General features: G+C 45.4%; 1 protein-coding gene across 1 annotated transcript in view; it reads left to right on the forward strand.

The window, feature by feature from the left end:
- ODAD2 (outer dynein arm docking complex subunit 2) overlaps nt 1-13,943 on the forward strand; it is a 212,250-nt gene that overhangs the window by 81,912 nt on the left and 116,395 nt on the right. The window contains exon 15 of the mRNA XM_075550914.1: nt 3,095-3,337. Coding sequence (XP_075407029.1) covers nt 3,095-3,337 — 243 coding nt within the window. The remainder of the gene's footprint in view (nt 1-3,094; nt 3,338-13,943) is intronic.

A 13,943-nucleotide genomic window follows, 5' to 3' on the forward strand; every position in this document is an offset into this window, starting at 1 on the left:
TGTCATTTTTAATGGTGCCCAGTCTAATGCCACCTCTGTCGATTTCAAAGAAGCACATTCTGGATTAAGTTGGTTTAAGATGAGATGCTTAAAACCGAAAGACAGTCCACTGCAGCCCTACCACTGGACAGTGGTTTCCCTGGCCACCGTGAGAACTGTCGTGGGTCATTGTCAGTGGGAGGGCGCTGTCTTTCCCCGTGCCACACAGCCATCCCTGCTCTTTCAGCGGAGGCTCGTGTGTGGATGTGGAACAGATTTGGGGGGAGCTTCTGGAGTCAGACAGGCAAGAAAGAAAAAGTCTGGGGATCTATTTCAGAACGCCAGCCCCTGAGAGCCCCGTGACCCTGTTGCGTCTGGGGTCCCCATCAGCAGGCACACCAGCAGGCAGATAGGAAGTACAGCAGGGCTCAGGGGCCCGCTGAGCTCATCTCTCCAGGAGGGAGAATGGGCTGGTTTGCACAAGAGTCTCCATTTAAATTCAAAACAAGGCAGGCGTTTTCTCATGAGAACTCTCCAAGTGGGGACGGATTTCCCAGAATCTTTAGATCTGGAAGCGGTTTCGTCCTCCGACCTTTCCCAGAGATAGCCGGGCCATGGGCTAGATGCCAGCCTTGCAGTTATCCTCAAAGAGGAGCCATTTGCAAATGTGACTTCACAGAGCTTCATTCAAAGAGATTGATACACTGTATGACCATTCGATTGGTTTTAATCCTCATGCGGGTCTCTTTAAGAGCTGACACCCTCGGGGTGGGTGTCCGGGGACAACTCTCTTTCTCTGTCTTCCTTCCTTCAACCAACAATCCCCATCCCTGCACATCGAGCATACCCGGGCTTGCTTAGTGAGAGGGAATGCGTCAGAAGGAAGGGTTTGACTACGTTCAAAGCAACCTTAGGTAAACACACTTTTCACTTTAATACAAGTTACCTGCCCTGAAAGGAAAGGCTTAGGTGTTGGACACTGTAAGAGTTGGATAGATTTCCAAGTGGAAGGGTGAACATTAGGACCTGCTTAGAGGAGCCTCAGGACGGTGGTGTAGCCGTGGGTCCTGTGTTGGTTGCTTGCCCCGAGATCAGCAGTTCAAAGCCACCAGCTGCTCTGAGGGAGAAAGAGGAGCCCTTCTATTCTGCTCCCCCAAGGAGTGACAGTCTCAGAACCCCCAGGGCTGTTTTCTACCCTGCCCTGGAGGCCCCTCTGAGTCAGAATGGACTGGAAGGCAGTGAGTTTGGAAACTTTTTGACAGGTTGCTCAAGAAAAGAAAAGAGAGAAAAGAAATGTCTGATGATCTGTTTCTAAAGTCCCAGCCCTGAGAAGCCCTTGGCTTACAATTCTGCTCTTCACACTTGGGGTCACGCTGAGTCAAAACCAACTCCTAGTAAGCCCATGGTGGGGGTCGGGGGTGGGACCAGGCCTTTTAAGTTACCTTAAAAAACCTCAGTTGCATCCACGTGGGGTCACGCTGAGAGGGGACTGACTTGAGGACACCCGACGACAGGAACTGTACCATCACCCATGGTCCTGGCTGGGTCAGCGGAAACTTGGGGATTGGTGTTGGACAAACCAGAACGAGCCCAGCCTTGGCTCTTAGGAGCTTTGTCGTTTGGGACAAGTTGCTCCCCATCCAACCCGGAGGCTCCTGATTTTAATGAGTTGAGATTGGGACGCTGTTTGTCACAGAGCCCAGGCTGACTCGTGGCGACCTCCTGTGGATTTAAGTGGAATTGTTCTCAGAGGGTTTTCTCTGCCGTGACCTTTCAGATGTGGACTCCCAGGCCTGTTTAGCAGTGGAGCACTTAATTATGTGAACCACCAGGTACCCTCTCGTTGTTCCTCTTTGTAAAACAACTTTGAACAAAACCAATGGCCCGGCAGAAAGGTGGCGGGGATTAGAGATTAGAATTAATTTATGTACTCTCTGTAGAGTGCTTGACATATTGAAGATCTTTGAAACGTGGTGTTTGGGCCATGATATTATTCAAGGGCTGACCCTACATGGGACTGGGGGTAAGTAAGACTTGTCAAATATTTTGTGTAGGACCTACAAACTCTCAGAAATCACCTGGAATTAAAAAATAACCAGCTGAATCCTAGTACTTGCAAATGCTGCTGGACTTTCGTAGATAGGAAACATGTTCTGTAGAGAAGAATGTTCACTTTCATGTGGTTTATTTGTAGCAGAAAGGTGAAAGTACACCATAAGAGTGATGCTACATTTTTTAAGTGGATTCTACTAAACTCTCAGAGGGTGAATGATTTTTTTTTTTTAACCCAAGTAACGCAAGGTTCTACTTGTTTAGAAAAACTTCTTAAATCCGGACAGGTATAATTGATCACATCTGATGGATTAAAAACACAAACAGATGTAGTTAATTTTCATTAGATGTGTGAAGTAGTCTCTGTAAGACGGGAGACTGATGGCGGTCTCTCAGCAGAGTGGAATTGTGGACTCTGGGCTCCCTGTTCACCAACCAGGAACTGTCTCTCTCCAAGCTTCTGGTTGACCATCCACAGTGGGGATTCTCATGGTATGTACACTGTACGGGAGGATCAGCATGAGGTGCAGGAGCCGTGGCAATACAGTTGAACTTAGTGTGGTTACCAAAAGACTGGTGATTCCAAGGCAGCCCATGGCTTTTTGGAAAAAAGACTAAGCCACCCATTTTTAAGATCTCCCTGCATCACCCGCTGCCATCAAGTCCGTCTGACTCACAGAAGACCCTGCCTCATACAGAGCATTACTGTCCCAGTGGGTTTCCAAGGCTGTGAATCTTGACAAGCAGATTGCCCCCTCTTTCTCTCACAGAGCAGGCTGGTGGCTGCAAGCCTCTGACCTTTCAGATATCCGTTGAGCACATAAGGACTCCTCCTATCAAGATTATAGTCGAGGCTGCTTGATGGACAGGTAGGGGTTGAAATCCACCTGACCGCAGGCAGCAACCACAACTAAATAAGCATTTGGCTTTGGTATCTAGTGTGTTAAGCTATTATTAATATCAGCTATTATTACTACTGGCCAACTTCATACTAAATCGTACTGTTTCTCCCTCCCTCTTTCCTTGTATTTCTCTCTCTCTCTTTTTTTCTGGATGAACTTAGGTTTCGTGAATACAAGGCCATTGAAACCTTGGTGGGACTTTTAACCGACCAGCCGGAAGAGGTCCTGGTGAACGTGGTTGGCGCCTTGGGAGAGTGCTGCCAGGAATATGAAAACCGCATCTTAGTGCGGAAGTGTGGCGGCATCCAGCCGCTGGTGAACCTGCTCGTGGGAATAAACCAAGCCCTTCTCGTGAATGTCACCAAAGCAGTAGGAGCCTGTGCCGTCGAGCCTGAAAGTATGATGTAAGTGGCCCCAGAGCTGCAGAGACGTGTGAGGGCTTTGTAGGAAATGGTGGTGGTGGTAGCAGGGTGTCCTCTTCGTAGAATTGGTGTGCATAAAGGCCAACAAGCGATCCTTGAGCTAACTACAAGCTTTGCTTTCTTGTTGTGTTTTGTTTTGTTCTTTGTCAGTGGGTTGTTGTTGTTTTGTTGTTGTATATTGTTGCTTGGTTTTGCTTTGTCTTGTTTTTGTGCATGTTGTTATCTCCGCAGGTCTGTCTAAATAAGATAGGCTGGATAAACAATCTGGAGGAGAAAACAATGGGATGGACAGTTGGGGCACGGGATAGGGGGAGAAGGGGGGAAAGGAAGTGGAGTTAACAAACCCAGGGACAAGGGAACAACAAGCGATCCAAATTGGTAGTGAGGTGGGTGTGGGAGGCCTGGTAGGGTATGATCAAGGGTAATGTAACCAAGAGGAATTGCTGAAACCCAGGTGGGGACTGAACATGATAATGGGACAGGAGGAAAGTCAAGGGAAATAGAGGAAAGAGCTGGGAGGCAAAGGGCATTTATAGAGGTTTAGATAAAGACATGCACATTTGCAAATATATTTATATATGAGGATGGGGAAATAGATCTATGTGCCTATATTTATAGGTTTAGTATTAAGGATAGATCTATGTGCCTATATTTATAGGTTTAGTATTAAGGATAGATCTATGTGCCTATATTTATAGGTTTAGTATTAAGGCAGCAGAAGGACATTGGGTCTCCACTCAAGTATGCCCTCAATGCAAAAATACTTTCTTCTATTAAATTGTCATTCTGTGATGCTCACCTTCCCAAGACAACCACTGAAGACAAAGTGAGTGAATAAGCAAATGTGGTGAAGAAAGCCAATGGTTCCCGGCTACCAAAAGATACAGCGTCTGGGGTCTTAAAAGCTTGAGGGTAAACAAGCGGCCATCCAGCTCAGAAGCAACAAAGCCCACATGGAAGAACACACCAGCCTGTGTGATCACGAGATGCCGAAGGGATCAGTTATCAGGCATCAAAGAATAAAAAATCATATCATTGTGTGCTCACCTCCATGATTCAATTGCTGAAGACAAATAGGTGCATAAGCAAATGTGGCAACAAAAAAAAGCTGCTGGTGCCTGGCTATTAAAAGATATAGCATCTGAGGTCTTAAAGGCTTGACGGTAAACAAGCAGCCATCTAGCTCAGAAGCAACAAAGTCCATATGGAAGAAGCACACCACCCTGTGCGATCACAAGGTGACAAAGGGATCAGGTATAAGGGATCATCAGAACAAAAAAACTTACCATAGTGAATGTGGGGGAAGTGCAGAGTGGAGATCCAAAGCCCATTTGTGGGCCACTGGAGATCCCCTTGCAGAGGGGTCTAAGGGAGGAGACGGGCCAGTCAAGGTGTGATGTAACAACAATGTAAAATAGCACTTTCCTCTAGTTCCAAATGCTTCCTCCCCCACCCCACCCCCTACTATCATGATCCAAATTCTACCTTGCAAGTCTGGGTAGACCAAAGGATGCACACTGGTACAGATAGGAACTGGAAACACAGGGAATCCAGGACAGATGATTCCTTCAGGACCAGTGGTGTGAGTGGCGATACTGGGAGGGTAGAAGGATAATGGGTTGGAAAGAGGGAACCGATTACAAGGATCTACATGTGACCTCCTCCTTGAGGGATGGACAGCAGAAAAGTGGGTGAAGGGAGACATCAGACAGGGAAAGATATGACAAAATAATAATTTATAAATTATCAAGGGCTCATGAGGAAGTGAGGAGCAGGGAGGGAGGGGGGAAATGAGGACCTGATGCTGGGGGTTTAAGTGGAGAGCAAATGTTTTGAGAATGATGAGGGCAGTGAATATACTGACATGATTTACACAATTGATGTATGTATGGATTGTGATAAGAGTTGTATGAGCCCCTAATAAAACTATTGGGGGAAAAAGAATTGGTGTGCAAAACATGATGAAATACAAACTCGGCTCATATGTAAATAACCACAAGATGGGAAAATCGCAGCTTAGAGAGCTGAAAGATTGCCCAGAATGAGCTGACTGGCTGAGGTTTGCGATTTTAGGCAGATGATACCAGACTCACCTAATATGCCCACCCACAGCCATCCATCTCATTCAGAGCACTTTGACCGTACCCAACAAATCCTTGGCAGCAAAACGGGCTAAGCATTAGACTGTCTTCTCTCATACAGGTTTACACTCTCAGAAACCCAAAGGAACAGTTCTATTTTGTCCTATCGGATCGATAAAGGCTGGTATTGACTAGATGGTCTTGGGTCTGTTGTTTTAGATAAGACTCTGTGATTAACTTTCTTGTGCCAGAGACCTTGGATACAATCAACAGAATTTTTCTCTGTCTCCTGTTCAGAATTCATCCATCCATCTTCCCTCTTTTCCCGCCTAGCTCTGGGAGCCACTCTGGACACATTCTTGTCCCACTGAATTCAGCAGAGATGTTTTGAGCATCTAGCACTCGTTGTGCCTGATGAGGGGAGGGGATAGAGGCCCTTTAAAACTGCCATCATGTTGTCCACTCAGGAAGAGAAGAGTGAATAGGGCGGAAGATTATAGATAACCATGGAGTGACAGACTAGAACTGGTCCATGGGGCGTCCTTGCCTGGATTCTTCCAGGAAGCATTTTCCCAGGCCTGCCTTCTGCAGAGCTGTCGAGTCACAGAGTCAGCAGCGGAGCTCCAGGCCATAAGCCCTTGTGCCATCCGGAGGCCTAGCCAAAAATGATATATTTATTCATTTCCGAGAGGGCTGACCGCAGGGGAATCAAAGCTGCCACAATGGATTCTGCAGAGAAGTGTGGCTTAAGTATCTCCGTAAGACCAGGGTGTACTTAAATGGGTGGAAAAGAATGAGTGTGCAACCGAGGGACCACGTGACGAGAGGCCTGAGCCGTGAGGGAATATGCTTTCGTGGGCAAAAGCAAGAGTGAGCAGAGTAATGTGAGGAAGGGGGTGGATAGCAGGAGATCAATCAATATTGGGGGCGGACTCAACGGATGGAGGGACTTGGGTATCCATGTTACCTTTTCTCTGGAGCTGTGCAGGCATCTAACCTAACAGGTGTGATAGAGGAAGACAGTCTCCATCCTCCCCTTACTAACACTGGCTGGAGACGAGGTATGGGAGGCAGATACACACTCAGCCTCCTTACCCTGTCTCCAGCCCACCTCAACCCCTAGACTCCTCTGGTTCCTTGCCAGGAACGAGGAACAGCTGTGTGCTTTCAGACGATGCTCATCGGTAGAAGTTTTCAGGATACTAAACTGATCAGACTTTTGTAATTTGCATTTAGTAGATTGGGCAGAGTTTAATGAAAGGGTAGTACAGAGTTCATGTGTTTTTAATACATTATATATTTTAATTTGGAATTAATTTTTGTGTATATATATGCAAACACAAGGGGCCTGCAAAAAGTTTGTGAGTTTGTGGGGAAATTGAATAAAAAGAGAATGGAAATTTTCCACAAACTTTTTGAAGCCCCCTTGTGTGTGTGTGTGTGTGTGTACATACATTAATTTATTCAGCACATTTGACATGTGTGGCCTGGCACCCAGGACTGCTGTTTATGGATTTGCCCCCCACAACCCCATGGTGGTGGTGGGGGTGGGTGGTGGGGGTAGTGGTGATGGTGATGGTGGTGATGGTGGTGGTGGTGATGGTGGTGGTGGTGATGGTGATGGTGGTGGTGGTGATGGTGGTGGTGGTGGTGGTGATGATGGTGATGGTGGTGGTGGCGGGGGTGTTGGTGTTGGTGGGGGTGGTGGTGGTGGCAGTGGTGGTGGTGGGGGGGGTGCACCATACACTTGGCCACACGTGGCACTCTGCAGACAGGCCTAGGTGCCGTCTCCCATGAGGTCATTACAGACGGCGTGTGCCCTGCGCCATTACTCTGGGGTTATCGTGGGTTATGAGCCACAAGACCAGCAGTTAGACACCGGAACAGAAAATGAGGCTGTTTGTAACCATAAAGGCTGACAGCCTCACAAACCCCAGGGGGGCAGGTCTACTCGCTGTAAGTCAGAATGGACTTGAGGCGGAGAGATTTGAGCCGAGTGTTCTGGTCATGCCTTCTTCCTTCAGCCCACTTTGCTGGTATGTGAAACAATAGTCATTTGTGTTCTGTGATTTGGGCCCTGTTCCGTCGTAAGAAAACCCAAACAGTAAGATCGGAGTACCCACTTCCCGAGAGTCTATCCCAACCTGTAGTGACCCATCAGACAGAGTAAAGCTGGCCCCTGCCTTTACCAGACTGATAATCATTCAGGGTGCGGATTGTGCCATGTTTCTTCAGCTGGTGGGTTTGAACTTCTGACTTTGTGGTTCGTAGTCCAACGCTTAACCCAATCCCCCATCAGGAAAACTCATTCACTCACTCACTCATTCACTCACTCACTCAATGCCATCGAGTCGATGCCAACCCTATAGGACAGGGTAGGACTGCTCCCATGAACTCTGAGACTAAGTCTTTATAGTACAGAGTAGAAAGTACAGTCTTTCTCCCAAGGAGTGACTGGTGGTTTCAAACTGCTAACCTTGTGGATCGCAGCCCAATGCTTCCCCTAAACACATGCATGGTTCACAGTGCATAAGTCCTTTTGAGTTTGGCTCCTGGAGTCAAGTCTCAGGTTTTAGACAGCAAGAAACACACGTTTCACAGACAATAACTTTGAAAGGAAGAATAGTGGCTGGGTTTATTTTTTTTAAAGCAATCTAATGTTTATTTATCTTTTAAAAACACAGAGGGTGCTCATTTATGGTGGTTGTGAAGTGCCAGAGAGTCAGTTCCTAATCAGAGTGACCCTGTCCAACACAGCAGAACACTGCCGGGTCCTGCCCCACGCGCCTAAGTGTGACGTTTGAGCTCGTTGGTGCAGCTACTGTGTCACTTCCTCACTCTTACTCTACCACGGGCAAGGTACGCTTGCTGTCTGCCCTGTCCAGTTGTCGTCATCGGTTTGAACACATACAGACAACCTTTTTAAAGAGCACCATATCCAAGGAAAAGCATCCTTTACGTACTGAGCCTAATTATTGCTTGGTTTTAAGATGATTTTTCAAGGGGTAGTTTAGGTTTAAGATTTAAATATGATCTCTGGGAGACAGTAGTTTTGGGCAAGCCATCAAGCCTTAGTGGCTCCAGAAAGTCTGAATTCCAGGAGAGTTTAAAATTCTTTTTTTAAAAATAATTTTATTAGGGGCTCATATAACTCTCATCACAATCCATACATACATCAATTGTGTACAGCACATTTGTACACTCATTGCCCTCATAATTCTCAAAACATTTGCTCTCCATTTAAGCCCCTGGCATCAGCTCCTCATTTTCCCCTCCCTACCCTCTCCCCCCTCTCTCATGAACGCTTGATAATTTATAAATTATTATTTTGTCATATCTTGCCCTGTCAGAAGTCTCCCTTCACCCACTTTTCTGTTGCCTGCCCCCCAGGGAGGAGGTCACATGTAGATCTTTGTAATCGGTTCCAGAGAGTTTAAAATTCTGTTCCACATTTCCTCCCCTTTTATCTAGATCTTTTATTCACTCTTGGCTCAAATTATTCAGAAATGATAGTCCGCCCCCCCCCATAGAAGTTTTACCATTTTTCATCCCCACCATATAAATACATGCACAAGAAGAGTACAACTTTCCCCTCTGTCCCCACTTATCATTTTCCATTTGTGGTTTGATTTTTTTACCTCAGACATCCTGGGGGGATGAAGTGGTCTCAGGTGGTGTTTTGGCTTGAATTTCTCTCTGTGAGTAGGGATTGACTTGAGGGTGATGGGTTGGCTTTGGTTTGATGTTATCTTTTCATGTTTTTGTGGGTTGTTTGAATCCTCTTTGGTGAAATGTTCATTCAAGTCCTTTGACACATTTCTGATTATCTTTTTTTATTGTTGTTAGGATGAAGAAGTTATATATATATAGCTTATATAATATATATATAAAATCCCTAGGTATTGTGCATATATATGTATATATATATATATAGGGATATATATATATCCCTATTCAAATATATGATTCCCCAAACTATCCTCTCAACCTTTAGGTTGTTTTCTCATATTTTGTTTCATCAAACCCTTTGATGAGTGAAAGTATTTAATTTGGATGAGAGTCTATTGATTGGTTTGTCATTTGCTGCTTATGCCCATGTTGTTATGCCAGAAATGTGTGCCAGAGTCTGGCAGCAAGAAGGCAAGTTTCAGAGTATCGGCGCCAGGGGAGCACTTTCTGTTGTTGGTTCCGGGGAGAGGCCCTTGTCTCCTTTCAACATCGGTGAGCCTGATGGCCCTGGAGACATCCATGTGTCTTGGCATCAATCTTCACTGGGTCTAGAAGTTTCTTGTTCCAGTGACCCCGGTCCAAAGGACCAACTGCACTTCTGATTCTTCTTTCTTGATGGTAGTAGATTTTTCTGATCTTTGCTCAATTCTACCTCTTTTAATTTATTTGAAAACAAAAGGTTTGACAAGACACAGGCCAAGGAAACCCCTCTTACAACTGATCAGGGCCGCATTGTGTCCCACCCATAATCCTCCTATTAGTTTATCACATCCTGGGGAAATCGTGACATAACTGCTACATTACATCATTAGATAACTGCCAAGCCACCAAGAATCAGGGCCCAACCACGTTGACAAACACTATGGGGGACACATATCAATCCATGACAGATCTTTAATCCATTTTAAATTGAATTCTGTGTATGGTATAAGGTATGGCTTCTGATTAATTCTTCAGCATGTGGAAATCCAAAATTTTCCAGAATTATTTATTAAAGAAAAAAACATCACTGCCATCAAGTTGATTCCAACTCATAGACGCTATGGGACAGGGTAGAACTTCCCCTGTGGGTTTCTGAGACTGTAACTCTTTATGGGAGTAGAAAGCCCCGTCTTTCTCCCTTCAAGTGACTAGTGGTTTCGAACTGCTGACCTCAGTTACATATAGGCTTGTTTCTGGAATCTCAGTTCTGTTCCTTTGGTTTATGTGCCTATTATTTAGTACCAGATTGTTCTAATTTGGGTAAGTACTAGCTATGGTTTGAAATCAGGTAAGTCCTCCTACTTTGTTCTTCAAATTTCATTTAGCTCTTTTGGCCTCTTGCTATTCCATAAAAAAAACATGAAGATTACTTTTTGTCATTTCTATAAAAAAGGCTGTTGGGATTTTTATCAGGATGACTTAGATAGTTTGGAGACTACTGACATCCTAATGTTATTAAGTCTTCCAGTCCATGAACACAAAATGTCTTTTCTCTTTTTATCATTTTCTCTAAGCTCTTTGAGTAGCATTTTATAATTTTTGTCAAATAAGTTTTTCACCTCCCTGGCATATCTTTTATTTCTTTTTATTTTATTCTCTTGGTTGCTGTTATAAACAGAACTGGTTTCCCCGGATTTCTCATCACTGGCACATAGAAATCTGAGAAGTTTTGCTTATAGGCCTGTGTCCTGTTACAGGGCTAGTAGCACTTCTCTACGAGGTCCTGGACCTCTCTCAGGGATTCTGTGGGGTTTTCTAAGATCATGTCATCTGTGAACAGGGGTAATTCTGCATCTTCCCAAAATATGAGTGTCTTTTAATTATTCAGTAATTGTCCTTGCTGTATTGGTCTGGCTAGGCCTTCCAATGCAATATCGAGCAAGAGTGGTGGAAGCAGCCATTTTTGTCTTCTTCCTGATATCAAGAAGAATGCTATCAGTCTTTCTCCATTAGGTTTAATATTGGCTGCTGTTTTTCCAATCAATTTTCTGACATTGAGAAATTTCCCTTCTAGTTCTATCTTTTTGAGCGTTTTAATCAAGCGATCTCGCTGGATTTTATCCCATGCCTTTTCTGCATCCGTAGAGATGAGCATGTGGTTCTTTCCCTTCATTCTATAAAGCTGGTGTATTAATTTATTGTCCAATTTTACTTCTTTCCCTTTCAATCCATTCTGCACGGAATTGAAAATTATTTTCCTAAACTGCAGATCTGTTACTACTGTTTTCTTGGTTAAAGAGCCTTCTCTGGCGTCTTAATGCTTTGAGGACCCACCTTCAATTTGTTAGGCCGGCAGCCCAGTGATGCCGCTAGGGCTGTTGTGACCAGTGTGGTAACTCACGGCGTCACCCTCTTCCTCCTGTGACAAACCATGCAAAATCCTCAGGGGTGTTCATTTTCTGTTTGGATCTTAGGATAATATGTGATGAATACAATTGTAAATGGCTTTAATGTTCTATTTTATGTTAAACAGACTCTAAGGAAAATGGTCTTGTAAAATCTTTCTACATTGAATGACACCACTGTTCCTTGTTGCGATCTTATCATCAAATGAATGCAGGCCTGTATTGGCTCTTCTCCTTTCCCTTGAGTTACCATCTAATTCTCAAGTAGACAGTAATTCTATTTGAATTAGTATCTAATACAGGTGCACAAACATTAATGATCGCAACAGTGTAGCTCACACACTGGAAAATGGGACAAAGTCAGTGATGATAGAAACTGGCAGCACACTTGCAGAACGCACAGGTGAAGCCGCGTGGTTGCTGTGTCACTGTAATTGGGCAGTAATGGCAGCTCTGGCCAGAGCACATCAGCAGCTTCAAAAAAGGAAATCAGCTCAGTGGTCTGGTTCGTCAGGTGAGCTTAGGAGAACTGTTCTTGCTGATCTAATGAGCGACAGGGATTTTCTTTAGTACACGAGCAAGCCCTTCTGCGGAATCACTGCAGAGCGTTTGGATAGACGCAGTCATTTTGCTGGCACCTCCCCTCTCTGACGGTGCCAGCCAGGATGCTGGGCACCGCCCAGCCCACTGCCCATGAGGCCACTGTGCAATCAAAACGTTTGCAAAGTGCCCTAACCTGCCCCTAACCTGGCTGTCCGGTTCCATCCTTTGCCTGCGTGTGCTGCTTTTGGGTATTTTTCATGATTATCATTAGCTGCTGCTGCTTTTTTTCATCCAATAAGTGGAGTATCATCTGGGATACCTACTGAGGAGAGCGTGTTTGCAAACACAGTTGTGCCCCATGGGGCTTACATTCTAGCGTGGGCATGGGCTGGCACAGCCTCTAACTCTTCAAGCAATCAAATTATTTCAGACAGTGTCACATTTTTCAAGAAAGAAAAATGAAGCATCAGGAGAAAGAGAGCCATGGGGTAGGAAGTAGGTGCTTTGGCTGGAGGGGCGGGGTGACTCTGAAAGGTGGTCTGTGGGAGGAGAGTATTTGAACCGCGGCCTGGAAGATGAGACGGAGGCCGCTGGAGGAGAAGCCAGCTCGGACACAGGGAAAAGGAAACACGAAGTCCTGGGATGGCCTGGAGCTTCCCAAACCAAACTTGCTGCCATCGAGTCAGTGCTGACTCACAGCGCCCCCTGTGGGTTTCTGAGACTGTGACTGTTGACGGGAGTAGAAAGTCCAGTCTTTCTCCCTCAGAGCTGCTGCTGGTTTCGAACTGTCGACCATGCGAATCATAGCCCAATACATAACCACTACACCATGAGGGCTCCTCAAGTGTTGCTTAGTGGGAGCAAAAACAGGTTTTCAACATTTTCTGAATTTTTGTTTTGTTCTGCTTTTTTGGTTTGTTCATATTAGTGAACAATTAATTGTGGGGTAGGTCACCCCCTTGAATTTGTGCTATGTGTTTTTCTGCTTTTCAGTATATGTAACTCAAGATTGATGAATCTATAGGGACAGCAAGTAGGATAAGGGTTTCTGGGGAGAGGGGTTGAGATAGTTAAAGTTTATTGTGCCAGCCTGGCCGATAAACACAGGGTGGCTAATTGAAGGGCAGAGGGATAAATGACTTGGTGAGCCTCGCCTTTCTAGTTCTTGGGTCTCTTGCTTTGTGATGGTTGGTCCAGGGTGCCGCTTCCTTAGCCAGTTCTCTGCTTCAGCTGGCAAGGCTCACTTCCTACAAGACATCCCTGAGGAGAAGCCACATGGACCTATCCCGATGTAGCTCTGGGTGCTGGAGCAGCTGTGTGGAGACCCCTGCCAGTGCTGAGATGCTTACATGCTCACTGACTCTGCTTTCCTCCTGCAGTTGCCATCATAGTGTGTGTTCTGTGAGATTGAGGAAGACCTTGTGGATTGTTGTCGGACATATGGGTTAATGTTGGACTTGTGGGCTTGGGCAACACTGGGTTGGGATGCTTTCTTAATGTACTCTTACCCTTTATATAAGCCTCTCTCTTATACACATGAGTTTCTGTAGATTGTATCCCTAGTTTACCCAGACTAACACAGGGCGTTACAGTGGTGGTGGTGGTGGTGGTGGTGGGTGAGGTGTAAGAGGGAGACAATGTCAAGGAGTCCAGGCAGGAAAAGAATGCTTGGAAACTGATTATGGTAGCAATTGTACAATACTGCTTGATGTGATTGATCTATGGAATGATATGATATACGTTTTATCTCCCAATTAAAAATAAGTTAAAAACAAACAAACAAAAGCTAAGGCTAGGCTGCCTCATATAGAGCAACAGCTAGAAGAGGGGTCGTGCGCCCAAATCCCTGAACAGGCAGCACCTAGGGGACCCCCTGGCTCAGGGAAGCACCCGCTTACGCTCTCCTGC

This window comes from Tenrec ecaudatus, chromosome 5 (assembly GCF_050624435.1).
Source record: "Tenrec ecaudatus isolate mTenEca1 chromosome 5, mTenEca1.hap1, whole genome shotgun sequence".
Classification (NCBI taxonomy): Eukaryota; Metazoa; Chordata; class Mammalia; order Afrosoricida; family Tenrecidae; genus Tenrec; species Tenrec ecaudatus.